Genomic DNA, 27,264 nt, shown 5'->3' with positions numbered 1-27,264 from the left:
TTTCAAATTTTTGAAACCTTCACGTTGTCCTCACTACTACCTTCAATTCCATTTTCAAATTCTCCCTCGTTGATAGGTTAACAGCAGATATAGCCAAATCCCAGTAATTTAAAACAGCCACCACCTCAGCATCTCCTATAAATCCCATTTCGCATCTCTTCCTCGCTAGGGGGACTGTGAGAACCAAGTCGCGAGATTGCACCAGTGGTTGGAAACGCACCGATATTCGAACATGAGTTGTACTCCAACAAACAGGATTGCACAGGCAAAGACAAGGAACCGAAGACCTGCAACCGCCGAATTAATTTTACACCAACGCGCCTAGTGCACCGCACACCTTCGAATGTTCCAAAGAGCTGCGACACGAAGAACTTGATTCCATTGGTCCCAATCACGAAGCCGATCAAGTTGGCCGCCATCATCATCAGGATATTGAGGACTCCTCCAATAGCGCAGACATGGCGATACCACGGTTGTATGCCAAACTACAGGGATGTAAGCCCTTTGTATGCGGACAAGATTGCACGAATCGAGACGGACCTTCGACTTGGGCAAAAGGTATGTCGCCAGGAGTTCAGGGATAATGAACAAGCTGATGAGCCAGCCCCAGGCCAGTAGTCGGAATGTCAAGTCGTGCCACAAGGCAACGAACGAGAAAACAAGAAGGGTGTTCAGGATCACGTTTTTGGAACCACCGAGAGGGATGTAGATGTAGCTGGCAAAAGAGAAAGCATCAGTCCCGGCGAGACTCAGAGAGACGCAAAAAATGACTGACCGAATAATCCAGAGATTGTAACTGCGATGCCAACTTCTCCAGAATCCCATCGTGGAGTAGTTGTTGGCCATACAACGAACCATGTTTTCAGGAGCGAGGATTCCGTCCATCATGGCCCATAAACGGAAGAAACGCCATGGGATGAGGAGCTGTATGTGATGTTTGGTCAGTTCTGGTCGAAAAACCAAATGGAAGAGCCGACCTTGAGCCAGACAATGATCAGGTTCCAGAAACCAATCAAGCTGATTTGCCCTGGAGTAAAGCCTTGCCAGGCGTTTTCATCCTTGATAGCCACAACATACATGAAGTGGAGAATGAACTCCATAGTGAGGAACGAGATCAGGAAGCGTATGAGATATCTCAATGTGGATTGTAACTCGACGACAATGGGTCGACGGTGCTACAGAACACACACCAGTCAGTCACGGAAAAAGCAGCCCACTGCGATGTTCGCACCTGCCACATGAAGTCATTAAAAGTCATTATAGGCCCGGCAATATAGAGCGGGGGATAGAGAACGTATGCAAGATAGTTCATGTACGAGTAGGTTATTTGAGGATGCGGGAGGTCTGTTCGTTGTTTGTCGTTCATGGTGGCGACATCAGCTCCCTAGATGAGGGATAAGCGAGAGGCAGAAAATTCGAGCGCTAAAGCTACCCACCGGTACACGCTCTATCTGATTGGAAGCCCAATAGAAATCCATATTGAAAGAGATTAACCGCAACATGGTAATGTTGAAGATGATATACCACCGAGGGTAGATTCCTTGGAAAGCGTGATCCTGCAGCCAACACAGTTACGACCGGACGTTCGGTAGAGTCTAGTAGGAACGAACCAAATGTGCAAGGGAAGCTGAGACAGCGCCAAAGCGATATCCATGGCTCAGCTCATTAGCGAAGAGGACAGCTCCATTGAAAACCCAAGTGAGCAAAGGTCCCAGTTTCGAGCCTTTGCACTTCTTCGCGATGAAATAATTCGCGGTGAGTATGGTGAGGATTTTGAGAGAGTTGACTCCATGCAACGCAACGATCATCAGCAAGGAGAACACCACATTGAAGGGGATGGCTGGAAGGTAGCCCTGAGTTTTGTCCCTCTGGAATATGGACCGAATGAACTTGGCGAAGAGATAACCAACGGAAGCCAGAACCAGATAGAGTAGATTGCCTCGGAAAGACCGATATTGATGGTCGCTGTTGTCCTAGAGAATATGAAAGACAGGAGTTGGACACCCGGGGTCAGAATCGAATAACACCCGCAACTCACAAATTCCCTCCCAAACAGCCATCCTCGCGTCAACCGGTGTTCGTAATGTCGATAGTTAGGCAGTTCACCTATCGTGTAAGCCAATTAACCAAGGCTCGGGCCTAAACGCGTAGCGATAACATACGTGAACTTGCAGCAATGGGTATCCAGACCATGATGGGTATTACGATGACCGCAATTAAGTAGTAAATCTTGAATTCTAGTGTTTTCCATCTTGGACGGGGTAAAGCATCCTTGTTCGATGTCGAAGTAAGCGGTTTCTTGCCAGTGGGTATATGAACCGTCAGATCGACGATTCGCATGGTTTTGCGGGGTTTAAGGTCGGGTTCTAATGTAGCAGTTGTGGTTGGGCGCGTCGGATCCGGATTCTTTGGCGAGTATAATGGCAAATGAGTGTCGTCTTGTTTGATGCTCATAGCAAGCAGGATTTTAGAGTCCTTGGAGCTGAGCCCACATGGGCCTCGAGTTATGTTTGAAGAGGAAAGAAGGTTGCAGTGGTTGCAATTCGCGACGTGGCCAAGAGCCAAAAGCAGCCGTGGGAATAGTGATGGATCGTCCTACCTTGACTCTTCCTCCTTTCATGGTCAGAAATTGTCAGAAGCCCAGTAGTGGTGTTACGTTCAGATAGATACTTTCTAACCGACTGAAGGAGACATTTGAAATGGGCGAGGAGGAACGGTAGTTGGAAATATTGACATCATGCCAAATGTCGGCGACATTCAGTCGCTCGCCCCTTGGGCGCCTAACGTGCGCGAGTGCCCAGTACGTATTGCAAACAAACAGGCGAGAACCACGCAGATCCACCAAGTCAGCAGATCACTTTTACCTCCTTGTTCCTTGCTTGAGGGCCCTGATGATTATTAGGCGGCCCCAACGGTACCTTTCGAAAGAGAAGCTATTTCTCCGATGTTCTCATAGTCATCCCCTCTTCCCAGCACTTCTCCCCATATCCACTCGATTCTCCCAGGCCTTCTGTCCCACTGACGTCCAAGTTCCTCCCCATAGCCCCAGAAGTAGGCTTAATCCCCGCCCTCTCAGCAATGCCGGGGAATGACTGGGAACTATATTGACCATTGAGAGAACCGACCAGTAAAAAACAACTCTCCGTACCACCATCCCATCATCCAGAGCATGTGTAGCGCCCTAAAGCCTCCTTCAAAACCATGGGAGACCCAGGCAGCCGGACGTGCGTTACGCCCGGCTTTGCATCCACAAAACTTCAAATAGCGAGGTCCAGGATGTCAAGGTGCCTTGATAGACCACCATGTTACTACCCGTGTACTTGCTGGCTCTAGGTTCGACGGTCTTCCAGGTGGTTGCAGGGCGGTATGTCACTCATGCTGCGCCCACGGTCTTATTCTTTGCTTTCTGACGGGCAGTTGAAGGAGCCTGGAATTCTCTTGCGGAACCGTCATCGACCAGGACGCGGTTGTAGCAGCAGAGAGCCACTTTGCATCCCATAAGGTCCCTGTGCTTCAACAAGGACGCATCCACACCCCAGAGACGACAATCAAAGTCTATTTCCATGTCATAGCCGCGAATGAGACACTTCCTGGTGGATGGATTCCGTGAGTTAAACCATTATTCGGATCTCATAATGAAACCCACTCAACAGTAGAACAGAGATTCCCAAATTCAAGCCCAGATAGACGTTTTGAATCACGACTACGCGTCCACCGGCTTTGTCTTCAAACTCGAGAAAGTCAATCGTATCATCAACGAGAAAGCCTTCAGAGATTTAGGTCCCGACCAAGCCATCCAAGATGAAGTCAAAGCCTCTCTTCGCGTGGGAGGGGTACAGGATCTCAACGTCTACACCGTCGGGTCAGCTTTCTGCCGGTTTGCCTTGCCCTCATACTGAAGAACTTGTCAGCTTTGGCGCAGAACATAATAACTTCCTCCTGGGTTATGCTACCTTCCCGGTGGACTACAGCTCGAAACCATGGGACGACGGCGTAGGTTCGTCGAGAGTATGGACACGCGTGCCTGTTCATTGACATGCTTGAACAGTGATTTTATACTCATCCCTTCCCGGTGGAAGTATGACAAACTATAACGGTGGTCAGGTCAGTGTTCAAGAGCGCATGGATAAAGATCATACTCACTACATATGTCTCAACAGACGTTGACTCACGAAGCCGGTCATTGGTTCGGATTATACCATACCTTCCAAGGGGGCTGCGAAGGAGATGGCGACTATGTCGACGATACGCCGCCGGAAGAGTCTCCTTCGCGTGGTTGTCCCATTGGCCGAGATACTTGCCCTGGGGATGGACCTGACCCTATCCGTGAGTACAACTTCCAAGAGGATGTTCCCCTTTTCTGACAAGGTTCCAGACAATTACATGGACTATTCCGTCGATTCTTGCATGGAGGAATTCACACTAGGCCAGACCAAGCGAATGAAAGAACAGCTGGCAACATATCGAGGCTTCAAGTTCTGACGCCAAGTTTCCGGGGCAGAAGAACGTCGGTATGACAGCGCTTTCCTGAAAGATGGAAAAAGATATACGGGATGGATTGTGGTCTCCAAATTAAGCACGATTAAAGTACACATCTACTATAGAATTATTTAGCTGGATTTCCAAGATACTGCAGTGTAAACTCACATAAGTAAGTATGGAAAGCTTAGGAGCTGCCTTCCTTCCACGAATACTTCAAGCCTCCACGAATGACCTCCTCCTTGGGGCTCACTTGCTTGCCTATTGGGACACGAGCTTCAGAACCGACAGTGACGGGCACAACATCCTTATACTCACCTTTCCAATAAAGCACGCCCCAGGCCTTTCCATGCTGACCATCACATTTGAATTTCGACCTCGTAACCACCCAATACGAGTCCTTAATGTCTTTCTGTCGCCAGCGAGTTTGGTAGACTTTTTTGCCAACGCCGCCTGTTGGTGTTCGGGACAGGACTTCATAAAGGTTTCCGGATTTTGGCGAGAGCGAAGGGGGAAGCTGTTTGGGGAGAAGTCTTTGTATTGATTCGGCCACTGAGGGCGCAGAGGCGCGGGCGAGTGAGGCGAACATGGCAGGCGCGTTGGAACCAAGGAGTTCGCTGTAACTTGAAAGTCGACTCGGAACGCGCCTCGGCGAAGTCTGCCAAGCTGATGGCGGACTTCAACCAATTCAAATTCCGATTTGGTTAGTGATTCCAAGGCAGCCATGAGTGACCTATACTAGTACCCAAACCATTTCGTCCGAATGCTCTGCCTGAGACAACTACCAAGATGCACACATAATCTACGAATACGCGTGGCGCTCTCCCGCCAACTCTCGGCCAAACCTGCTCAGACAGACGAACTCGGCATCCCGCTCAAGCCAACCTGGTCGGTCCACGCCTTTCTCTCGTCATACCCTTCGCCAAAGATCGCACCTGAAACACTGAAGAAACTGTACGACCTCTCTGCACTGGTACCACCCAAAGAAGGGACAGAAGCTCATGCAAAAGTTACCAAAGAGCTCGAAGAGATGATTCGATTGGTGGAGGCGGTCAAGTTGGTGAACACGGACGGTGTCAAGGTGCAGGCTGGGTTGGAAGGGGAGGATTTGGATAGGAAGTTGTACGGAAATCCTGAGGAGCAAAGGGCCCTCCATGGGGAACAGGGACGAGAGCTGTTGAAGCACGCGTCTTGGACAGTCGGAGAAGACTATGTCGTTGAGTCAGATCGTACAAGGGGGACTTCGGCCAATTAGGTGTGCAAGAATTGTAGATGAATTAATTGTACATTTGGGTGCACAGCTTACAGCAAGGGTCTAGATACACGAGAGACACAGCGCTCTAAAGCAGGATTTATGCAGTTGGAGGGTTGACTAGGAGGGCGTGTCCACCAGTGGAACCGAAGCCGCCTGCCCCGCGGACAGTCTCTTCGAGATCCTAGTACGCGGGCACATTAAGCAAACTTCACGTCGAAGAAAAGCGGTCAAACGTACATCGACTTCCTGGACCTCAGGTGTATAGATTCGTTCAATGATCAATTGCGCAATTCGGTCGCCCTCGTTCACTATTCCCAAGTTAGAATCCAATTCCGCTAGAAGAAAGCAACAAATTTACCTTCAAAGTCTTTATCCGAAAGGTTGAAGAGGAGAACGAAGACGGTGCCACGGTAGTCCGCATCAATGACCCCAGCACCAGTATCGATCATGAATTTGGAAGCTAGCACGAAGCGAATGAGATCCCAAACACGCGTTAAAACGTGTTTGAAGCGCACCAAGCCCGCTACGCGGTGCAACGCGTCCATAAGTGCCAGGCGGCACAGCAATGGAGAGCTGGGTGTCCACCAAAGCTTTTCCATGCGCAGGAATGATCTTCTGTTCCGCACTACGATGAAAAGGTTTTGGTTACCACTGTCCTCCCTTCAAAAAATGCGCCTTTTCGAACCCACCTGTAGAGATCATACCCAGCAGAGAGTGCAGAGCCGCGTGTCGGTAGCCTGGCTTTGTCCGAAAGCCGTTTGACAAGCAGGTTGGGAGCAGGAATTGCAGCAGAGGACCCGTTCTGGGCGCTCTCAGATTCAGACATCCTTCGTTTCTTGAGCTGGGGTGCGTCGGCGGCTTCCATCTAGAGGGGTGGTTCCAGGGGTAGAAGAGGAATGAGAAAAACGGTGTTCAAGACGCGTCCTCAAGGCATCATCCATTTATATGTGAATTGATGGCACGCGTCAACTCCGCTCTCTCAGGGTCAGGATGCACAAATCGAAATGGGTACTGGATGAACTTAGGAATATGATCATTAAAAACGACATTATTTCTACTATGACATGACACCCATCTACTCTTTGAGATTCTCAAACATCTTCTTTGACAGCTCCAGAGTGGCGATCTCAGCGTTGAGCGTATTCCTCTGCAATCTTCCTTCAGTTTCGATTTTCAAGAAACCCAGGAGGACAACGCACCTTTTCTTCGTTGGCCACCCTGACATTCTCGGGGACGGTCTCCTTATAGTCGGGCTGCGATTCAACCTTGACGACCTTTTGCAAGTTGAGGTTGGCAAGGTCGAGCTTCTTTTGACACTTGGCGATCTCGACGTCCAAATCGACGAGGCCGCGAACAAGTGTGTGGATGGCAACGGTCGAAGTGACGACACTTCCGCCGCAGCCAGGGGGGAGCTCAGAGACGTCTCGGATAACCTTGGCGCTCTTGCCTCCCTTGGTCAAAGTGACGATGGTGGCCAGTTGAGATTCAAACAGAGCGGCATCGGCGTCTGATGAAACTTGGATGAAGACTAGATAACCGTATGGTTAGAGTAAACGGACCACTATGAATTGTGGGACGTACATTGGATTTCGTTCTGGAGGTTGTAAGAAGCGGCTAATGAACGACCAGCCTTGAGAGTAGAGAAGACAAGGTCGAATTGCTTGACAGCCTCGTCAAAGACAAAGTCGTTGTCCTAAAGCAACATGGTCATGATCTCTTTTTTACCTAAAAAGTACCAGGGAAACCCACAGAAACAGGGAAAGATGCGATAGTGATCGAAGGCGTGGAGTCGTTCGGCCTTCGGGGCAATCGTTGCCAGAGCTCCTCCGTGACGAAGGGCATGAAGGGATGAAGGAGGCGCAAACCATAGTCAAGGCAGGTGTAGAGGGTCTGTTGAGCAGACTTCTGCACGGAAGCAGGCGCGCTGGGGTCGGTCATGGGTTTCATCGCTTCCTGCAGCCCGTGTCAGTAACAAAGCCATGGAGAAGGGCGGGGTACACTGACAATGTAGACGTCACAAAGCTCGTATAGCCAGAAGTTGTACGCAACGTTGGTGGCATTCATGAAGTTGCGCTCGGCAAGAGCCTTGTTGAGTTCAGTAGCAGCGACGTTCAGCTTATGGAGGATCCACTTCTCGACCAAGCTCTCGTTGCCCGTTGGCTACAAACGCAGGTTAGCCCTGACTTATCATGGAAAACATCGTTCTCCATACCTTGGCAAGGGGCTCGGGAACGAAGGACTCGTCCAACTTGAGCATAGCAAACTTGGTGGCATTGAACACCTTGTTGCAGAACTTGCGGTATCCTTCCACACGAAGAATTTCCAAGTTGATATCTCTTCCTCCGCCAGAATATGCGCAAAGCGCAAACCTCAGCGCATCAGTTCCACACTGAGGAATGCCCTTGGGGAAGTCCTTCTTCTGTCCAGCCTTGGCTTTAACAATCTCCTTCTCGTCCAAGTTACCCTCGTGCAATTTCTTGTGGAGTTCCTCCAAAGGCAGACCTGTGATGACATCTGTAGGGTCGATAACGTTGCCCAAGCTCTTGCTCATCTTCCTGCCATGGGCGTCACGAATCATGGCGTGGCAGTATACCTCCTTGAAAGGCATCTGTCCGGTGAGGTGGATACCGAGGAGAACCATACGTGCGACCCAGAAGAAGAGAATGTCCCAGCCAGTTTCAAGGATTGAGGAGGGGTAGAAATCGCGAAGGTCGGAGGTCTTCTCGGGCCAGCCCATGATGGAGAAGGGCCAGAGACCAGAAGAGAACCATGTATCGAGGACGTCCTCGTCTTGTTCGAGGGTGAAGGGCTTGCCGTTGGCGATAACTTTGGCGCGTTCGAGGGCTTCGTCCTTGGTTCGGCCGACGACCCAGTTCTTGTCAGCATTGCGCTATAATGGATCATCAGTGGACGTCTGTGAAGAAACATAAGGTCCACATACATCTTGCTCTTCTCCCTCGACGTTGACAAAGTATGCAGGGCAACGGTGACCCCACCACAATTGACGAGAGATACACCAATCCTGGATATTCTCCAACCATCGGTACCATTCATTTTCAGAGGTCTTGGGTTGGATAACGAGTTCACCAGCTCGGGTGCGCTATATTGATAATGGCATTAGAGGATTCATCGCGTTTAGCACACGGCAACTCACCTTGATAGCTTCCTCTGCAAGAGGCTTGCAGTTCACCCACCACTGAGGCTTCAAGATAGGCTCGATAACGTCCCCGGATTTGCTGAGAGGAGTGAATGAGTTCTCGAATCTCTACGGGAAGGGAGACCGTTTTCCACCAACCTGCAGATAGGGATTTGCATAGGGTTGTCCTTGGTCTCGACATAGAGACCACGTTCCTTCAAGAGCTCGACAACCTTATTCCTGGCATGGAATCGTTTCATGCCCTAGCCGCCTGTTGTCAGTTCTGTAACCTCGCAAACTGTTCGTTCCCATACCTTGAACAATTCGCCAGCATTGTCGTTGAGAGTTCCATCGTCGTTCAAGATGTTGATAAACTCGAGATTGTGTCGTTGACCAGCTTCGTAATCGTTGGGGTCGTGTGCAGGGGTGATCTTGACGGCACCAGTACCGAATTCCATGTCGACGACGATGGAGTCTGTGATGATAGGGATGCGTCGATTGACAAAAGGATGGACAACGTATTTTCCATGGAGATGCTGTATGGTTTGTAGGTAAATTGGACGTTATCAAAACGAAGGCGGGATGGCACACCTTGTATCTGGGGTCGTCGGGATGGACAGCAACGGCGGTATCACCTAGCATGGTCTCGGGACGAGTGGTAGCAATAATAATCTTTTCGTCTGAGGCAAGCGTCAATGAATATAATGGGGCGCAAAGGGTGACTCGACAGACCAGAGTTTTCGATGGGATAGGCGAAGCTGGTGATGACACCGAATTCGAATCGTTCTTTGGGATCATAGCCAGGAACATTGAGGAGGGTGCGACCGGTCAATTGCTTCTGGTCTACCTGTAATTGATATGACCCATTATAATTGCAGTTTCAAAGATAGAGAAAGTACAAACCTCGAGATTGGAGAGGGTAGTGTTGAGCTTGACACACCAGTTGACAAGTCGGTTTGCCCTGTAAAGAATACCGTCTTCGTGGAGTTTGCAGAAAGTCTCGATGACGGCTTTGGACAATTTCTAACGGACTTTGAGAACAAGGACATAATTTCGTAACGTGCCAGAACTCACCTCGTCCATGGTGAACGCAGCTCGATCCCAGTCATAACTCCCTCCAAGTCGGTGCAATTGCTTGGTGATGCGGTCCTGGTATTCGTTCTTCCAGTCCATGACGGTCTCCAAGAACTTTTCGCGACCGAGGTCATGTCGAGTCTTGCCAGTGGTCTTGTAAAGTCGCTTCTCGACGACGCTTTGAGTTGAGATACCGGCGTGGTCGAATCCGGGAACGAACAGGGTGGACTTTCCAAGCATACGATTCCTAGACGCGACTTTTAGCTTGTCGTGACGTCAAGAGTTCCATTGCCACGTACCATCGGACGAGGGTATCTTGGATAGCGACAGTGAGGGCATGGCCGATATGCAGACTGCCAGTGACGTTCGGAGGAGGTGCTGGGATAACGAACACGTCTCCTTTTGGCTTCCCGTCTGGGCCAAGTGTCGGCTTGAAGAACCCTTGGGCGACCCACCAGTCGTACCAGGCGGCTTCTACGGCAATTGGGTTATAGCCGGCTGCCATAGGCTTTGAGGTATCTAAAGAGGCATTGTCAACTGAATTCCAGGGCTATGGCGCTGGCAACATACCCTTCTTGTCTCCCGGCGGTGTGTCATTGACGAACGGAGCCTCTTCCTCCTTCTTCTCCTTCTCTGCCTTGGGCTTCTTTGCAGTAGTGCCTGACGCAGCATTTTTCAGCGCCTTTGCTGCGAGTTTTGCCTCTTTCTCGAGTCGCTTTGCTTCCTTCTTGGCTAAGCGCGGAAGGCCATCAGAAACCAGCGGTCGTCCAGAACTGCAAATTGTGCTCACCTGCGCTTTTTGAGTTTGGGTCAGGTGTATTGTTTCCGGAAGACTTGGGAGTTGCTGCTCCAGAAGTAGCTGCAGGGGTTGCGGCCGAGTTTGGATCCTCATTGGAGGAGGAGACGGCGGCGGTGGACTCCTTGACGAGGGTTGGGTCTGTCGATGGAGCAGACATTATGCGACGAAAGGGCTGTCGATTTTGTAAATGTCTAGGGTATCTCTGTATCTGATCCAATGGACGTTTTTGACGCGTTAGGGCAGCGGACACAGATCGATAGAGAGGCAGAATCCCCATCCGCCCAAAATATCGGATTATTAGAGGTCGATCGTGCAGAACCTCGGCTAGCTCCGGTCCTCTTCTTGACTCGATTGATAAGATAACACTTGATCTAACAGCACATCTAATCTAATCTATTCCTACTAGCAATGGCTGCTACTGTTCGTGGCGTATACCCTGGGATCTCCCGATGTTTTCGATACCCAGGGTCAAGGGCCGCAAGTGAACAGAAATACCATCGGAAGAGGTCCGTGTCGACGTCGACCGGGCACGGTCGCCTAAATAACGGAAGTTTGGCCCAACTGGGCAGGTGTCCAGGGTAAAGACCCACATTGGAACCTGCGGGCGTCCGTGGTCAACGAGGGCCAAGTTTTCATTTAATTCGAGGGTTGGGAATCGATGAACGATGATTTGCTACCCCGCATTGACTGGGAGCAGATAAGAGCCACGTGATTAAGTAAGCACTCCGGCTAGTTCCTGGCTCCCTTGTTTAAGACTCCGTGCCTTTCTTTCGTTTCCACCCTTCTCGTCGTCGTCGTCGTCGTCGTCGTTGCCGCCGCCGTCCAAGCTCTCGCACTCATCGCTGGCCACGATGAAGAGCATCCATTCCAGCCTCTATCGCGTGAGGTCAAACTCGCTGACCTCCGTGCACCGGCCGTTGCACACCACCAGCGTCATCCCCCTCACCTTCTTTGACTCTCCACCGCCCCCGCTGCGCCCCGGTGTCCTCACATCGCCCAACCGACTGCCCACAGAGCATCCGACGTCAAACTCGTCAACACAACACTCATCGCACTCCCATGGCGGTCATCCGCCACTACCGCTTGCCCTCGGAACAACTCCCTCTAATTCATCATCACAAATACAATCCCAATATGCTCTCTTCACATATTCGTCGTCGCCACCAAAATCCTCGTCACACCCACAACCGGCTCATTCCACGCATGAAACACCGCACAGGGCTCCGAAACGACAGCGCCTGAAATATCAGCTTGACGTTGGTGCTTACGGTATCCCTAAGCGGTGCAGAACAGGCGAGACCCCGCGAGGATTGCATACTACTCGCCTTTCACCACAACCTTCACCCCTCGACGACCTCTCTCTTGCTGTTCAGGTTGGAGAAGATGCCTACTTTGTTCGGGACAATGCTATGGGAGTTGCCGACGGCGTCGGAGGATGGACGCGGTCCAAGCACCACGGTAAGCATCTTTTAAAACGCGAATGATAAGGTAAACTGAGTCGAAATTGTAGACCCTGCACAGCCATCGGCGAGTGCACTGTTCGCGCGACGTCTAATGCATTACTGCTCGGCAGAGATAGAGTCGTCAGCAACTGCGAAACCCCTCAATTCATCATCGTCCCGACCCCAGTTTTCGTTTTCCACTCATCTCAAACCTCGTCCCGGCGAACGGCAAAATCCCCTTTTTTCGAATGCATTTTACGTATGGGAAGAGATAGAAGCTCAGAGACAACGACAACAAGAGCTTGAAGAGGATCTCCTTGATTCCCTAGATGAGCTGTCAGAGGGTATCGACGTCCTCCAAATTTTGGAAAGGGCTTACGACCAAACCATCAAAACCCACGTTTCTTCAAACTGTTCGTCACCTTCACCATCCCATGACGCATCTTCAGGGAATCCCTCAACACCATCCCAATCGTCGACCTCGTTTTCGCAACGTTCGAAGAAATCCCAAGAACCCACACCCCTTATGACCGGATCATCGACCGCATTGCTGGCCGTCCTCGACCATGCGCCCCAGCCGCCTGCCAATGGAAACTCATCGATGACTACCCTCTCCATTGTAACATCTTCGGCACACCCTCCGCTATCTTCATCCGCACCCTCGACGTCATCTCCATTCTCCAATTATGCCGCAGGCACATTGCATCCTTCCATCTACTTGGAGAACGACGCAGCTCAGTCTTGTGACGCTGTCATTAGAATAGCCCACATCGGAGATTGCATGGGAATGCTGGTTCGAGATGAGGAGATCATTTGGAGAAGCGAGGAAATGTGGTGGGACGTGAGTTATTTTCGCGCTTTATTTTTACATCGAGGCTCATGCGAAATCATAGTTCAATATGCCACTCCAGCTGGGTCCTGCAACACACCCTACTGTCACGCCCTCGACCACAGCACACCATTTCACTCTACCCGTCAAGGCAGATGATATCCTGATTCTTGCTAGCGATGGCTTGAGCGACAATCTTTGGGATGAAGAGGTACTTGATGAGGTCATCAAGTTCCGCCGAAGCTTCCTTGGCAAGGATTCCGTGCCTCAACCCGCGAACGCGCAGTCTTCTTCATCAACCTCAACTGCAGAGTCTGGATCTGCAGATCGTCTGCTCCGTCGCAAGACATTGGCTGGGATGCTTTCCGAGGCCCTGTGCTCGCGTGCGCGTAAGGTTTCGGAACGACGGGGAACGCCGAAATCCAGTCGATCGTCTACTCCACCTGGAGCCCCTTTTATCGATGAGGATGAAGTCCCTTTTGCCCGTCGTGCACGAGAAGCAGGACGGACCTTCAGAGGAGGTAAACACGACGGTACGTGCATATCCTTGGGATGGTCATGACTTGGTTTATTGACTTTCTCCCTGCAGATATCTCCGTGATTGTCGCTGTCATCTCCCCGGCGCACGACGACGCTGCCCCTCAAAAAGTCCAAGCTTAAGCTGACCCCTTCTCTCGCTTCTCGTACTTACTCTTCTTTGGGGTTTGTTCCACATGCACATACTTCAGTTCCCTTTTTCTCACAAACACAACTATCATTATCTTCACTTTATTATGGCGTCGTTTTTGGATCTAACACAGCCTTTTAGTGTTTCACCGATGTACTATCACCCCCTGTATTGCTATGCCCTCTTCGTTCGTAGACCCTTTTTCTTGTTCTTCACCCGTTCGCTTTAGGTAGATCTCGAGTCCTTCTGATGGAGCTTGCTGCAACAAAGTTTGAAGCAGTTGACAAGTGCGCGTGCGTGGTGCACTTTGGATGTATAGTAGGTAGATTTCAGGAGCCAAAGGTATATATGGACTTCCGCGCTAGGATTGTAATGAATTCCCTGTTTACGTTCCAGTTGTGAACCGGCTTTTGAATTTTGGATGTTGTTTGGTCTCTGTTTGTGCTAGATGTGGACTGGGTGCAAAGCTTCGCCTTACGACCAAAAAGGCAGGAGGATTTCCGCAATTGGGATATGGATCAGAGCAGTTTGCCATTTGGGCAGCGTGTACGGACGGTATGTGGTCCCAATTTGATAGCAGTACATGTAAAGTGCTTCAGAGCAGAGAAACCTTCAAGGGCAATTGTAGACGGGGACTTCCGTTGCTTTCCGGCTCCTCCACAGCAGGTTGTACAATCCCATTGTTCAGCCAGATAACCTTCTTGTCTGTGGGACTGAACCTGAATGATTCCAACAAGGCGCAAAGGACGACCTCTGTAGAAGGTATTACTCGGGTGAAGGTGTTGAGCGATGGAATGGCTCTTACTCATTTCTAGCTGAGAGAATTTGAACCCGATACACGAGCGACCACCACCAATAAAAGTCATGCTAAATAAAGTACATCACGTTTTAAGCATCTCGAGATTCACCGCCTAATAGCAATAAGGGTGGACCTACAGATGGGAGTAGATGCCTGGAATCTTCGCACTGGTCAGCTGTTCAGGAAGGGGTTCCAGCCACCTCTCTGGTTTCCATTCTTTCGCGTCAGGTCCCCACAGTTCTGGGTCGGTATTGGAAGAGTATATGGCGATGACGATAGGCGTGCCTTTGGGGACATGCACCTCGGAGGCAACTGCACCTTTGGTCGTAATTATAGGTTTAGAGACGGGCAAAATGGTGTCTTGGGTTGATCTTGATCGATACATTGAGCATCGTGGCAACGAGCAATGCTCGAGAAACGACTCACTCTCGAATGACCAATGGGAGCGGCGGGTACCTGGGTTAAAGGCAATCAAGTCAGTTCGGTGAAGACCTGTGAATGACATTGGATGGAGGCCCACAATCGCAATGTTTCACGGCACACAGCATCCAGATAGGGCAATTGAACCAATTCGTCGTAACTGAGGTCGGAGTCGCCATTGTGTTGCTTTGCGTCGAGAATCTCCGCGCGGAGGCGCTGCTGGACCTCTGGACACTCGCTGAGAAGGTAAAGAATCCTCGACAAGGCATTGGAAGACGTGTCCATTGCAGCAAAGGTAATAGTCCTTGCGGTGTGAGTGAGCCACGGAAACATAATCCATGGTAGAGGGGCGTACGACATTTGACCGAGGACTTCATGTTCTGGAAGCCTGTCTTCCTCCGAAGCGGCCATGTTTTCTCTCACTGCAACAATGCGTTGTGAGATGATATGTTAAGGCTAGAATGAAGAACTTACATAGAATACTTATGATGTCTTTTCCTTGATCTGCCTCCTCGTGAGCAACCCCATCGCCACCTACCAAGGCTTTCTTCTTTCTTGCGTATATCTCCATAGAGGTGTTGTGCATGATGTCGATAAGGCGCACCAGCTTCTGCAGATTTCCCCAGGGCAACATGTCGACCACCCATCTGCGGAATTGAGGTGTCCCAATGTTGACAACCTTGGGTAGGACGGCGAAGCGGGAGAACGTTAAAGGAACCATGGCTTGCCTATAGAACATCGTCAGGGGCTGGGCGACAGTTTGGGCAGGTGTTACAGACATAAGGTTCTTGATACTCGTCGCATAAGGATGAGGCTTTCCTTCTGGTTCGAGGGAATCGATTGACGTTCCAAGTCCACTCCGGCCGATCAGTTCCAGTGCGGTGCGGGTCGTCCATTCCAACATATTCATTTCAGTTTCCCCTGCGGAAACTGTCGTGCTAATAGAGTCTCGGAGCTGGAAGTGATATAAATAGCTGGTAAGGACCTGGAGTGAAGAGGTCATACCCTGTGTGCAACTTCATAGAACGTCGGAACTGAGAATAATATTAGCCTATCAATTCGACGGACACGGGAGATAGATATTCACTCATCTCCCGCATGTGCGCGATGGAAAACACTGGATTTAGCAGTTTACGCTGCTTGCGGTGTTGCTCATCTGTTCAGCGATGCTCAGCTCCCGATTCTTGGGCGAACTCTGGAGGAAAACGACGTACCCACTGTGGCCAAAAGTCCTGGACCAAACATAAGGAGATTGGTTCTTCGAAGGTTGAGTGTACGATGCGCCTCCGCGAGGGAAGTACATACCGAATGAAGTCGGGGGTCACGTCCCAGCTGCTCGAGTCCTGGATTGTAAAAGATGAAGGAGATTCCGGGACGAGTATAAGTGCAGCAATATAATCTAACCTTCACGAGGACGGAATACATGGCCTTGGGATCAGCCGTATAAAGCATAGACGCCTGCACCGGGTTCAGAGACATCTTCGATTGAGGCCTGTAGCAACTTACGCCTCCTACACTTGGTATTCTCGCAAGACGTGGGTCTATGACAGGGAGACGTGAGATATTCCGCCTTCTAAGGAAGAAAGAACCACATACAATCTCCCGCAAGCATGTCCATGTAGTCCCGATAGCCAGGTGTGAACAATTTCAAAAGGTTTCCTGACCGATTAGAAAGACCCCTGTTAGCCACAATTGAGTGAATGAAACCATTCGTTCAACTTGAACGTACCAAAGTACCAATGCTCGGATTTCGGACCCGGAACAACGCTCAGTGGGTCCTTAGCTGTGAGAGTCTTCAAGAGTCTCCATATCGCCCACGTCGCAACAAGGACGATGGCTCCTTGCTTCAAATTCATAAGGGACGTCAGCGACGGAGGTAGCCGTTGGAGAAGTTGGTCGGCGCTCTGCATTGCGGGTGATCAAACAAAGACCAATACGTACATAGTAGACCACAGCTTCTTTTATACCCGCTTTAACATCGGGTTGTATACAAGGGATGATGTAACCCTGCGAATGGCAGTGACCGGAGCGCTCAGGGTTAACGGCATGACGAAATGGCCACTCATCCTTCCCTGAAGTTTCCGCCCCCGGTCAGCGATGGACGCATCATGTAGTTCAACTTCACGACACATACGACTGCACGGACCCATTAACAGACGTGGTGTCTTTCTCCAGGAAGGCCATAACAGAGGACACTGCTGCGTGGGCCTCGCATTTCATGCAATTATCGGTAACGAAACGCAACCGACATCTGAGCCAAGGCTTCTTGTAAGATTAATGAAACTGGGAGTAGGGATTATTAGCCAAATGATACAATGTGTTTACGGAACGAATATCCTGTGCCCGGGCCTCACGGCTAGAGTCGTGAAACATTCAAGGGCATTTGGAGGTGGGGAACGTCTGTACTTCCGGGTTCCATCACTGCGGGCTGAGTAACACCGTTGAACAGCCAAGTGATCTTCTTGTCGGTTGGGGTGAACTTGAAGGATTCCAGAAGGCAGCAAAGGACGACCTCTGGGACATAGTCAGACATCAAAGCCAACCTGTCCTCCAAGTCATCACGTACTCATTTCAAGTTGCGAGAATTTGAAGCCAATACACGAACGTCCGCCACCAATAAAAGTCATGCTAGATCAAGTCAGGACGTTAGTAATAAGATCAGTTTTCCAGGATGCCGATGCACTCACAGATGCGAATAAATCCCTGGAACCTTCGCACTAGTCACGGTATCAGGCAGAGGGTTCAACCACCTCTCCGGTTTCCATTCCAAAGCATCCGGACCCCAGATAGCAGGGTTTCTGTTGCATGACATTATACCGATAATAGTTTGGGTACCTCGGGGAACCAAGACCTGTTGGGTAGGCTTTCCGTCGGTTGATGTGAAGGGCCGAGAAAGAGGCACGATCGCGTCTTGCCGCGCTCTATTAGGGTAAAGTTGCGGTCAGGGTGCCGTCTTATAAATTGAATGATGTCTTACTGTCGCATTACAACGGGAAGTGGAGGATACCTATAAGATATAAATGAGACGAGGCTGTGACAATCATTGGGGTTGACTCACAGACGCAGTGTTTCTCGACAAACAGAATCCAGGTAAGGCAGCTGGACCAAGTCGTCGTAAGACAGGTCTGAGCCTCCTGCCTGTTCCTTTGCTTCGAGGATCTCCCGTCGAACGCGGTCCTGCACGTGCTGGTTTTCACTCAGCAGATGCAAGATCCTACAAAGAGCGTTGGACGTCGTGTCCATCGCCGCAAACATCAAGGTCCTGAAATAGATTAGGAGCGCCTTGTACTAGTCGAGAAAATCACCACGTACGACATCTGCCCAAGCACCTCGTGTTCTGGCATCCGCTCGTCTCCGGAGGCGTTCATGTTTTCTCGCACTAACAAACTAATGAGTGAGACAGGTCGAAAGGAACACCACGAGGTAACGCACTCAGGATTCCGATGATATCCTTGCAACGCGAACCCACTTCATCATGGCTTCCAGTGTCTTCCGCAAGAGCCGCTTTTTTCTTTTCATAGATCTCCAAAGAGGTGTTGTGCATCACATCGACCATGTTGACTAGCTTTTGGATATTCTTCGAAGGGATCCTCTCGACAACCCATCTCCTGAAACGAGGGGATCCAATTCCATCGAACTTTGGGAGGACAACGAAACGCCAGAAGGGAATAACCGATAACCCTTGCCTAGATACGGGGCCTGTCACAAAAGTACTTCCAAGAGAGAAACGGTAAGACTCACATCAGGCCTTTCAGACTGGCAGCAAAGGGGTGTTCAGCGGCTCCTTGTTGCAGCGAGTCGAAGGATGTGCCTAAACCGCTCTGCCCAATGAGTTCCAATGCAGTGCGAGTCATCCAGGAAGCAATGTCAATTTCAGATGGTCCATCCTTGACAAGCTTGCTAAATGAGTCGCGAAGCTAATGGCCATGTTAGAGCGAATCCTCATTAACTACTACGAACGGAATCCTACCCGATATGCAACGTCGTAGAAGGTGGGGACTGGGTATCACGTACGTGAGCTGTAGTTGCCATCAATTCAGCTGGTCTGGATCATACTCACTCATTTCTCGCATATGTGCGATGGAGAAAACAGGATTCAGCAGTTTGCGCTGCTTGCGGTGGTGATCGCCTGCCCCCCTTGAGTTAAGTATACCTCTTAAACCCAATTACCTCGCAGACCTACCCAGCGTAGCCAAGAGTCCAGGTCCAAAGACGAGGCCGTTCGTCCTAGAGTATTGGTCAGTATGGGATGCACTTGCGCCCAGTCACCTGGACTGTGAAAGCTAACCGGATGAAGTCCTCGGATTCTTCAAAAATATTTTGATCCTTGCGTAGTGTGTATGTGAACCCATAAATCGGGAAACATTGGCAAAGGCCGAAACTTACTTTAACTAGAATGTGGTATAATGCTTTTGGGTCGTCTATGTGCAGCATTACATCCTAGGCTTCGCTCAGTCACAATATAGATGGCAGATGACAATTGGAGCGTACCCCTTGCATGCTGGGCAACCTGGTGATGCCTGGGTCTGTAAAACGAGAAGTACAGGTCGTTTCTGAAGCAGAGAGTGGACGTACATTTCTTCGCGATTTCTGCGTGGAAATCCCAGGCATTGGGGTTGAAGAACTGCAACATACACCCTAAACAACCTTCAGTGCAAAGCCACAGCGGGACAAGTGTCTCCACATACCGAAGAACCATGACTCTGCTCTGGGGCCAGGAACTTTGTCAAGCGGGTGGCTGCTTGTCAGAGCTTTCAGCACGCGCCATGCTGCCCAAGTTGCAGCCACCAAGATGGCGCCTTCCTTCAAGGATTGGGAAGAGGGCGCGGATAGAGGGAGGGATAACAATCGCTCGGAACCTTGCATGGGAGACAGAATGATGCAACGGCCAACATGACCGGCGTCATTTTATATTGGTGGCCAAGTATCCCGTATCAAACGGCTTTGCTGGAAGGTCCAAGGCAGGTGCGCCAGCTACGGCATAGAAACTCCTGAATGACTCGGTCAGAGAGGACTTTCGGCGTTTCATAGTCGACATGTCTTCCGGTTTTCTCCTCGTATTATGTATGAGGAGAGCCTCAGAACTTGATTGATTTAGTCGGTCCCGCATGAGTCAGTGCCCACAACTATTTCTTCCCCTGAGACGCAAGGAGGCCTGTGAGAGAACAGCTCGAGCCGTCGATTATATCGATTTGTCGATTTGCAGAAGAGAGTTGAAAATAGCATACAGAGACCAGGTTCTGGCTTATGCACACTGTCCAGTCCAGTCCGCGAGCGCCGCCAGTCGCCAAGACGTCGCGAGCTGCCTTTTTAGTCACTGATCTCAAGGCTGTGGCGGTTCCACCTCTCTCTCTTGTCCTGTATATCGTCTTTCTCAACAGGTCCAACCCATTCACACCACCAAAGACCTGGACATATCATAAATCGAAATCATGGAGGGTTGGAACAAAATTTCTGCAAGTTTGGCCAACATCAACCTAGGTTCAGCTGGTACCAAGATCAGCAAGGGCTTCACCTCCAGCGTTCAAGCGACGCGTGAAAAGCTGGGCCAAATCGCTCCTGACGAAATCACTGAACTCCCCCAAGGTGCTTATGACTGACAATCTCTATAACTGACCGCCGATCTGCATCTAAATCACTTTTCGAATGAACAGAATACAAGGACTTGGAAGCCCGTGTCGACGCTCTCCGTGCTGCTCACATTGCCTTACTCAAGTATGTCCACAATCATGGTCAATGTCCCACATCTGAACCGTCTTCATAAAGGGTCACCAAGGTCTATGATTCCGAGTCGTATGACTATCCCGTGCAGATCCAGGAATCTCTGTCTGAGATCTCCAGCTCCGTCGCCTACAACCTAACCAACTTCGCTGCAACCAACCTCAAGGGCACAAATCTCCCCGTCCCTACCTCTCCATCTGCTCCTCCCGTTCATCACCACAAGACCCTCCCCCATGCACTCAGCCGCGCAGCAACTGCTGCTGCCGGCGCCATCGTTAGCCCGGCCCACGGTGCTGCGATTGGCGAGAATGGCGATAAGCTCGGCAAGGCTTTGGCCTTGTACGCTAGCAGCTGGGATCGCATCGCTGGTGCCCGCGTTGAGCAGGACCATGCTATCAAGACTAACTTTTTGGCACCTTGGCAACAAACCCTCAACACCGCCATTACATTGGCCATGGGGGCGCGGCAAGCTGTCCGTACTAGCCGTCTGGAATTGGACGCTGCCAAACAGACGTACGTGCATCCATTTACAATGCACATGCGCCACGTTCATGGACCATTGTTACATCTTCCTTAGACTCAAATCAGCCAGTCCTGCCAAGCAAGAGCAAGCTCGCCTTGAGGTCGAGAATGCCGAAGATGACCTCGTTCAGAAGACTGAGGTTGCGATCACCCTCATGAAGACCGTCCTCGAGAATGTACGTAATTACTAACGACTCCTTCAAAGTCCTCGCCTTGACGCTATTGTAGCCCGAGCCGATCAAGAACCTCAATGAGCTTGTCAAGGCCCAACTACTCTTTTTCTCAACGGCCGCGGAAGCGCTTTCTACCGTCCAGGGCGATCTCGAGGAACTGAGCGTTGCTGCTGAGGGTGAATACAGGTAATAATGAACACATCGTGAATCTTTACGCGTGTGCCTTTCTAACTGCTTGTCTACCAGGAAAACCCGAGACCACTAATTCTGTGTAGCCACAGCTTGAAACCACGAGTATCATTCGTTTTCGTTTGTGACCTGAACCGCATTCCGACGGACAGTGACGCCCGAGTAACAGCCTGTACCAACCTTGTAACTGTAATCTTACCCCGTTTTTATCACTGGACTTGTACCCTTGCGCTGCGCTAATTGACTGCTGTCTTGATACCACATGGACCATCATGCATTATCGTGATGCAATGTCTTTCGGCCTCTCTGAGTCACGCTGAGTGCCGTGCCGCGATTCCAATCAAAACAAACATCTATCCGATTCCAACCTGGCCTTCGCTACTGTCCTTTATACTCCGAGTCTCTGTGTCGCGGTGACCTTCATCATGTCTACCGATCTGTCTCTCTATTCGCTATATTTGGCCACGCCCGCTCAAGCTGAAGAAGCTCGAAAGCGATCATTTCAGGAATGGGGAAGGGGTGTTACCCTGGAAGAGTACCTTGAGCGAGATGCCAGAATTGAGAGAAGCACCGTTGGCGCGGATGGTCTATTCGTAGCATGGTTCGTAGTACACTCCCAGATTTGACTCGAGTTGATCCCTAACGTGCCCCTAATTCCTTTATCTAATCTCAGGGTACTCGCGCCTCGAGATGACCCAACAACGCTAGATTTTATGTGCGCCTCTGAAACGTACGCCCCATTCTCTGCCCATTCCTTCCTCTATTCTAATCGGAACGTTCTCAGTTTCCGCAGAGAAGTGGTCATCACGAAAGGAACCGGTTCCAACTCCTCAACGGAAATCGGCGTGGGTTATGGAATCGCGTCCGTGTATACTCCTCCAGAGAAAAGGAAGAAAGGCTACGGGAAGCATATGATGCGACTTTTACACTGGGTTCTCTCAAAGCCAGAAGCCCTTCCAAAGTTCCCTGAAGAATGGGGTGCTCCACCTACCCGCCACGAAGGATTTGGAAACGCGTCTGTGTCCGTCCTGTACAGTGACGTCGGCACGCGATTCTACCAATCTTGTGGACTGCTGAAAGAGTCCGATGATGGTTGGGTCGCTGTGGAGAATCGAGCTTCAACTATTTGGACGGTGGACCAATTGGCTAAATGGGCCAAGGAGCGACCGGCGCAGGAAGCAAGCAAGTGGGAGTGGCTCGACAGGGATCGCATCCTAGCAGTCTGGGAGAAGGATTCATCGGCAATTCGAGAAGAGATGCCGCAAGTGCAGTTGAAGGAGGGTGCTCAGGCCGGCTTTTCTTTCATTCCAGGGGGTGGCCTAGGAGAGTTCCAACACCTCCGAGTCCAAGCTTTCATAGAAAAGCAGGTCCCGAACCCGCAGTTCTTTGGTGTGGCCATCGGGGGGGAGCAGGGTGCATCCAGTCAGACATACGCGTCATGGAGTTTCGATTATCCTCGTGCTGGGAAGATGATCATAACCCGACTGCGCGCCCCACCTACTCTGTTCTCAGAGTTGCTCGCACAGATCGCGGGATACGCCAGAACTCTCTGCATGGAGACCCTGGAGGTGTGGAACCTCCCAGAGGAACTACTACCGGTCGCACACGAGGCGGGAGGTGTCACCACAATCCTGGACAAACATATCCCATGCACGAAGTGGTATGGCCCAGAGAACGTTGAGTGGGTGAACAACGAGAAGTGAGGTTTTCCCAAATTCGAGTGGAACCGGCGCTGATTGAACATCGCTTACAGGTTTTGCTGGTGCTGAAGTCGAGGGCGTAGAACCATGGCATGTAATTATAAACCCATTAAAATACAATCTAGACCTTGTATCGTCGACCTGTCTTTGTGAAGAAGGTCTGGAGGACGTAAACCTGGAAACTGCGATAAACGCGTCAGGCCAGTGATCCAGGGTCAATGTACGGTGCGAGACGTACATAGCCATGCCAATGATTGTCAGACTCTCCAAGATGGCGTACCAGAACAGTTGACTGGAGGACATCGTGAGTGGATCGCAGACACATTCAGAATGGGTACTCACTTCTGGGTTGTTTTCACTATATCGAAACCACGGTTCTCTTGGGTATGATGGCTACACGCGGATTAACAGCTTGCTTCCGAATGGCTCTGAACATGTACTCACTGCTTCTGCATTCGCTTGATGTTCATAAGCATGCCATTCAATCGGAAGATGCTCTCCTCCAGAGCACTCGTCTGTTCCGAGATCTGCCCTGCTTTGGCGGGCGCCTGGTGTCGTGGTTCGCTCTCGACCGAGATGTCAAAGTCGACGAGTTTGTCGGTGAGCGTGGACATGTCGTTGATGAAGCAGAAGGAGTATTCTCCAGGGATGTTTCCGGTCAGGACATAGTCACCCTGGCGCTCACGGTTTCCGGTGAGCAAGATTCTGTGCCCTGGGTCCTTGATTTCCCAATCAATGTCGAAGGAGCCGCCGGATTGGACCTTGGAACGCGAAACATAAGCACCTAGGTGGCTCATTTACTTGTGACGACCTACCGCAAAGTAAAACTGGAACTCGTTAGCGACATGCACACTCGGGAAACCACTGAACATACCCCGATTTTCTGTCCCGCCTTCTCTACATCAGTGAAGAAGCATAGCCGTTCGTTGGGTGCTATTGAAGTTGTGAGGGCAGCACCTCTGGCTAGTGTCGCCGCAAGCAGAGCCCAAAAGGAAGAAAACAGGAGATGCCAGAGCTCCATGTATAAGGGTGCCTTGAGGAGGACTTTGATACAATTGGCCACGTCTGGCGGCAGCAGGCTGGTTGCTGGACAGCGCGGTGGCGGACCTTGAAAATCAGGTGGTCGCATCAAAAGCCAAGCCAAACAACTTGGAATTTAAATCGTCTACTTTCTCGATTAATCTCTGTTACAACTTAGACTTGACTTGCAATGGATCGTACTAACAAAAATATCTTCACTTCCTCACTTACTGGTCTTGATGCATGGCTCAACATGTCTCCTCTTCAAAATCCAACGTCTCCTCTGCGCGACATCACTCACAGCTACAGAACGAACCCAAGTCCGAGTAACGACCTCGAACTTCATTTCCAGTATCCGCTGCTAGAAAGCCAACCTGCCGGTCTACCTTCAGCAAACACCCATCTTCGTGCTCCTACTTCTCTCACTGGTTTGACATCTCAAGTTCGACGAGACAGTCTGATTTCGGGCTCACAGGAGACGACGCTGTCGTTCACACCTTCTCCTGCACGTTTGACACAATGGTCAGACGCTTCGTCTGGCCCTTCGAGAAACACAAACGCGTTTTCCGACTCGCCGTACCAAAGCCAAAGTAGCATTGTCGACGATCCTCCCTTGACGGCACTCTTTGCATTGGACGATAATCCTTCACTCTCGCAACCGCTCGATGATGTCTCTCCCATTGTCCGTGGATCTCAGCAGTTGTCGGATATTGCCAATCAAGTCCACGCAAATGCACTGCTGGATAGCGAAAATGCGCCGTTTCTGGAACGATTACTCTCAAGTGCAGGAGAGTCCTTCCAAACAGGAACCAATTCACTGGAACCAAACGTTCCAACTCTCTCTTCACCATGCAAGATCTCAACATCTCGGGCCAGCAGATCGAACGAGCAGAACGAAAACGTTGACCGCACTGGGACAATTAAAAAGACACCGTTACGACAAGATTCCCGCACGGATGCCTATCCTAGATCTGGTTTACTTTCTCCGCTCTCTCCATTGCCATCTACACCAAGTGCTAGCAGTGCTGACTCCTCACCTTCTGGCGTTGATACCGTAAAGGCTCTGAAGCGCAGGCGCACTCTGGACACGACCATAGATCCTCGGCGGAAAAGACCGCGAGGGCAATGGAAAGAAGAAAAACTTCACGTCCCCGGTGGAAAGGACACAGAGAACGTCTCGTCGTCTGCTGCCGGGATGCCGTCTGCTCCATCTACATCTGCCCAAACACTCTCTGCCGACCCGATAAGAACTACTCGCACCTTCCCTCCCAGTATTGAAATCTCTGCCGATTTTCCTCTACTGTATCGGCGCTTTCCTGTCAGTTCTTGGTACCGGCCACCAGGCGTAGAGTGTGTTTGTTTACTTTGTTTTTGTCCTCGTTCCGTCACTAACTCTGACTGCCCAGGTCGCCTTCTCCATTTCCCCCTCCTCGCGCTCCCGGGGGAATTTACAATCATCCTCGCGGCCCTCTTGACCTGTACACGCCTCGATTTGTGAAGGGTCGAGGCAAGGATAAGGTAGGATTGTGTCCGATTTGTGTGGAACGCCCTTCTCGGGGCGGCGAAGGAAAGAAAGTGTGGCTGCCGATGAAGGTCTCCGCGTTTAAGTGGTACGCTTTGGGCGCCCTTCTCTTGTGATATTTACTCATGGTTGTTCTGCAGAGTCTTCCTTAACTTAAACAGTACTGTCATTGATCGGTCAATTGCAGCTACCACATGCAATACGCGCATGGTAAATCCTAGCCTTCGTCGCTTCCTTGTGGGGGTATTAATCTTGCATCTAGGTGTATCTGCGTCGACTGGTCTTCCTTTCTCTCCCCCAACCGCGTTCCGAGTCGTATCTCGCCCACGGCCTGGCAAGAACGAGAAGACACATATCCAAGAAGGAAAATGTCACAAGTGTTCCAAATGGATTGCCGTCGAAGGTATCAAGAACGGAGAGTGCAAGGTCAAAGAGATTTTCTGGTGGGTACTTTGTCTCGCGACCGGCTTGCGCCTGACTTACCCTCTGATAGGTGGAAACACGCTGCTTCATGTCATCGCGGCTCGACGATTGCAGGCGAAACCGATATTTACGAAGACGATGAAGTCTTCCGTTGCTTGAAGGAGTTGACTAACTGATGCCTCTGGATGGATGTTTTCTGAGATCATTCACAAGTGTTTTATGCTAAAGACATGCTTCTTCTACTTATGTTATTTCCCGTATAATAGTCTTCATTAATGGAACCGCGCCTCCCCCTATTCACCCATTAGCTCCGGATCAAATGCGTGTGAATTTAAGCGTCACCAACTGTACAGTTGCTTCAGCCACGGTGGCAGTGCAATCCTCCTCATCGCCAGCCAGATCGAGTCCCCGCCCCCCAAACGCGCGTTCGACGACTTCAAGATGGCCAAATCTAAGAAGTAGGTTACAAAAGTTATGTCCTGTTCCTAGAAAACAGATTTGACAAGATGAAATTATAGCCATACCAACCACAACCAAACCCGCAAGGCCCACAGGAATGGTATCAAGAGGCCCAAGTCCCACCGAACGCCATCCATGAAGGGTGTAAGTAGTTCTTCTGGGAGGCTTCGTTTCTAGAGAATCTGGTGCTTATTGCTCGTTTTTCTGTGTTTCTAGGTTGATCCCAAAGTTTGTATCATTTGGACTATTTCCCGACTCAAGAAATGGGAGGCTAACACGTTCATTTATTGCAGTTCCGCCGCAACGCTCGTTTCGCTCGCGTCGGCTCCGTACGTTTCCGCACTTTCCCTCCGTCTGCCCTCTCTCAACTTGTCGTGATTTAGGAGCGTGCACGTGCAGAGCAAAAAGCAGCCGCAGCTTCATGATCTACTCAAAACCCTCGGCTCGAACGATGTACATCAGACACTCGCATGCCCATGCATCAGACCCAGTTTTATTCAGTATGCATTACGCCACCTATGTCCCCACCAGGCTCAGAGACACAATGAAATCCATAACAACACTCGAAGAAATGTCGGTTTCTGTGAGAATATGCTGGGAAATCAGCTCGCTTTGGTTCACCGAAGAGGCGGCAA

At 50.6% G+C, this 27,264-nt stretch overlaps 14 protein-coding genes across 14 annotated transcripts; 7 read left to right on the top strand and 7 right to left on the bottom strand.

The window, feature by feature from the left end:
- Window positions 1–125: 125 nt before the first annotated feature.
- On the bottom strand, window positions 126–2,454 carry CC1G_00129 (glycerol transporter; the record flags this gene model as incomplete). The annotated part of the gene is made up of 11 exons (XM_001836941.2): window positions 126–165; window positions 221–287; window positions 338–485; window positions 541–715; window positions 776–924; window positions 978–1,175; window positions 1,232–1,384; window positions 1,437–1,556; window positions 1,611–1,973; window positions 2,039–2,106; window positions 2,163–2,454. 11 exons carry the CDS (start codon window positions 2,452–2,454, stop codon window positions 126–128), a joined length of 1,773 nt encoding a protein of 590 aa, XP_001836993.2.
- Window positions 2,455–3,302: 848 nt separating this feature from the next.
- On the top strand, window positions 3,303–4,482 carry CC1G_00128 (metalloprotease; the record flags this gene model as incomplete). Its single annotated transcript, XM_001836940.2, has 7 exons — window positions 3,303–3,364; window positions 3,424–3,606; window positions 3,662–3,862; window positions 3,912–3,997; window positions 4,049–4,104; window positions 4,161–4,326; window positions 4,376–4,482. 7 exons carry the CDS (start codon window positions 3,303–3,305, stop codon window positions 4,480–4,482), a joined length of 861 nt encoding a protein of 286 aa, XP_001836992.2.
- A 184-nt stretch (window positions 4,483–4,666) lies between these two features.
- Window positions 4,667–5,068, bottom strand: CC1G_00127 (hypothetical protein; the record flags this gene model as incomplete). The annotated part of the gene is made up of 2 exons (XM_001836939.1): window positions 4,667–4,740; window positions 4,798–5,068. The coding sequence occupies 2 exons, from the start codon at window positions 5,066–5,068 to the stop codon at window positions 4,667–4,669; spliced, it is 345 nt and encodes a 114-aa protein (XP_001836991.1).
- Window positions 5,069–5,242: 174 nt separating this feature from the next.
- On the top strand, window positions 5,243–5,734 carry CC1G_00126 (hypothetical protein; the record flags this gene model as incomplete). Its single annotated transcript, XM_001836938.1, has 1 exon — window positions 5,243–5,734. One exon carries the CDS (start codon window positions 5,243–5,245, stop codon window positions 5,732–5,734), a length of 492 nt encoding a protein of 163 aa, XP_001836990.1.
- Window positions 5,735–5,745: 11 nt separating this feature from the next.
- On the bottom strand, window positions 5,746–6,599 carry CC1G_00125 (dUTP pyrophosphatase; the record flags this gene model as incomplete). Its single annotated transcript, XM_001836937.2, has 5 exons — window positions 5,746–5,915; window positions 5,972–6,042; window positions 6,093–6,194; window positions 6,250–6,359; window positions 6,424–6,599. 5 exons carry the CDS (start codon window positions 6,597–6,599, stop codon window positions 5,832–5,834), a joined length of 543 nt encoding a protein of 180 aa, XP_001836989.1. The 3' UTR covers window positions 5,746–5,831.
- Window positions 6,600–6,809: 210 nt separating this feature from the next.
- Window positions 6,810–10,900, bottom strand: CC1G_00124 (valine-tRNA ligase; the record flags this gene model as incomplete). Its single annotated transcript, XM_001836936.1, has 17 exons — window positions 6,810–6,881; window positions 6,934–7,262; window positions 7,316–7,427; window positions 7,484–7,687; window positions 7,739–7,894; window positions 7,947–8,624; window positions 8,676–8,834; window positions 8,889–8,970; window positions 9,030–9,133; window positions 9,185–9,406; window positions 9,462–9,550; window positions 9,603–9,717; window positions 9,774–9,893; window positions 9,945–10,191; window positions 10,244–10,463; window positions 10,515–10,676; window positions 10,735–10,900. 17 exons carry the CDS (start codon window positions 10,898–10,900, stop codon window positions 6,810–6,812), a joined length of 3,237 nt encoding a protein of 1,078 aa, XP_001836988.1.
- Window positions 10,901–11,594: 694 nt separating this feature from the next.
- Window positions 11,595–13,674, top strand: CC1G_00123 (hypothetical protein; the record flags this gene model as incomplete). The annotated part of the gene is made up of 4 exons (XM_001836935.2): window positions 11,595–12,201; window positions 12,254–13,026; window positions 13,079–13,547; window positions 13,604–13,674. 4 exons carry the CDS (start codon window positions 11,595–11,597, stop codon window positions 13,672–13,674), a joined length of 1,920 nt encoding a protein of 639 aa, XP_001836987.2.
- A 602-nt stretch (window positions 13,675–14,276) lies between these two features.
- CC1G_00122 (cytochrome P450) lies at window positions 14,277–16,810 on the bottom strand (the record flags this gene model as incomplete). Its single annotated transcript, XM_001836934.2, has 16 exons — window positions 14,277–14,434; window positions 14,487–14,548; window positions 14,618–14,851; window positions 14,907–14,936; window positions 15,001–15,204; window positions 15,256–15,322; window positions 15,375–15,628; window positions 15,680–15,855; window positions 15,906–15,934; window positions 15,988–16,056; window positions 16,115–16,158; window positions 16,206–16,243; window positions 16,305–16,358; window positions 16,407–16,441; window positions 16,497–16,559; window positions 16,630–16,810. The coding sequence occupies 16 exons, from the start codon at window positions 16,808–16,810 to the stop codon at window positions 14,277–14,279; spliced, it is 1,698 nt and encodes a 565-aa protein (XP_001836986.2).
- A 364-nt stretch (window positions 16,811–17,174) lies between these two features.
- Window positions 17,175–19,766, bottom strand: CC1G_00121 (hypothetical protein; the record flags this gene model as incomplete). The annotated part of the gene is made up of 16 exons (XM_001836933.2): window positions 17,175–17,414; window positions 17,467–17,528; window positions 17,588–17,821; window positions 17,878–17,907; window positions 17,959–18,162; window positions 18,213–18,279; window positions 18,333–18,586; window positions 18,642–18,817; window positions 18,871–18,899; window positions 18,961–19,029; window positions 19,084–19,127; window positions 19,189–19,226; window positions 19,287–19,340; window positions 19,392–19,426; window positions 19,476–19,538; window positions 19,589–19,766. The coding sequence occupies 16 exons, from the start codon at window positions 19,764–19,766 to the stop codon at window positions 17,257–17,259; spliced, it is 1,695 nt and encodes a 564-aa protein (XP_001836985.2). The 3' UTR covers window positions 17,175–17,256.
- A 320-nt stretch (window positions 19,767–20,086) lies between these two features.
- Window positions 20,087–21,712, top strand: CC1G_00120 (cytoplasmic protein). The gene is made up of 6 exons (XM_001836932.2): window positions 20,087–20,486; window positions 20,555–20,615; window positions 20,667–21,134; window positions 21,199–21,319; window positions 21,372–21,502; window positions 21,563–21,712. The coding sequence occupies exons 1-6, from the start codon at window positions 20,333–20,335 to the stop codon at window positions 21,579–21,581; spliced, it is 954 nt and encodes a 317-aa protein (XP_001836984.1). The 5' UTR covers window positions 20,087–20,332; the 3' UTR covers window positions 21,582–21,712.
- Window positions 21,713–21,930: 218 nt separating this feature from the next.
- Window positions 21,931–23,208, top strand: CC1G_00119 (hypothetical protein; the record flags this gene model as incomplete). The annotated part of the gene is made up of 3 exons (XM_001836931.2): window positions 21,931–22,106; window positions 22,179–22,235; window positions 22,290–23,208. 3 exons carry the CDS (start codon window positions 21,931–21,933, stop codon window positions 23,206–23,208), a joined length of 1,152 nt encoding a protein of 383 aa, XP_001836983.2.
- A 118-nt stretch (window positions 23,209–23,326) lies between these two features.
- CC1G_00118 (ER-to-Golgi transporter) lies at window positions 23,327–24,226 on the bottom strand (the record flags this gene model as incomplete). The annotated part of the gene is made up of 6 exons (XM_001836930.1): window positions 23,327–23,387; window positions 23,444–23,497; window positions 23,548–23,598; window positions 23,650–23,966; window positions 24,021–24,032; window positions 24,080–24,226. 6 exons carry the CDS (start codon window positions 24,224–24,226, stop codon window positions 23,327–23,329), a joined length of 642 nt encoding a protein of 213 aa, XP_001836982.1.
- Window positions 24,227–24,478: 252 nt separating this feature from the next.
- Window positions 24,479–26,346, top strand: CC1G_14589 (hypothetical protein; the record flags this gene model as incomplete). Its single annotated transcript, XM_002911112.1, has 5 exons — window positions 24,479–25,575; window positions 25,632–25,835; window positions 25,935–25,957; window positions 26,010–26,190; window positions 26,241–26,346. The coding sequence occupies 5 exons, from the start codon at window positions 24,479–24,481 to the stop codon at window positions 26,344–26,346; spliced, it is 1,611 nt and encodes a 536-aa protein (XP_002911158.1).
- Window positions 26,347–26,611: 265 nt separating this feature from the next.
- Window positions 26,612–27,054, top strand: CC1G_14588 (60S ribosomal protein L29; the record flags this gene model as incomplete). The annotated part of the gene is made up of 5 exons (XM_002911111.1): window positions 26,612–26,628; window positions 26,689–26,773; window positions 26,846–26,857; window positions 26,923–26,958; window positions 27,013–27,054. The coding sequence occupies 5 exons, from the start codon at window positions 26,612–26,614 to the stop codon at window positions 27,052–27,054; spliced, it is 192 nt and encodes a 63-aa protein (XP_002911157.1).
- Window positions 27,055–27,264: the final 210 nt, after the last annotated feature.

The sequence above is a fragment of the Coprinopsis cinerea genome (assembly GCF_000182895.1).
Source record: "Coprinopsis cinerea okayama7#130 chromosome 5 map unlocalized cont3.5, whole genome shotgun sequence".
Taxonomy (NCBI): Eukaryota; Fungi; Basidiomycota; class Agaricomycetes; order Agaricales; family Psathyrellaceae; genus Coprinopsis; species Coprinopsis cinerea.
This window is presented reverse-complemented; position numbering and strand designations above follow the sequence as displayed.

Bases quoted from the DNA above. Each gene is read 5' to 3' on its own strand.
- CC1G_00120 (XM_001836932.2), top strand. From the start codon at position 20,333: ATGGAGGGTTGGAACAAAATTTCTGCAAGTTTGGCCAACATCAACCTA. The intron at 20,487-20,554 runs GTGCTTATGACT...TCGAATGAACAG, and splicing joins AATCACTGAACTCCCCCAAG to AATACAAGGACTTGGAAGCC. The intron at 20,616-20,666 runs GTATGTCCACAA...GTCTTCATAAAG, and splicing joins GCTCACATTGCCTTACTCAA to GGTCACCAAGGTCTATGATT.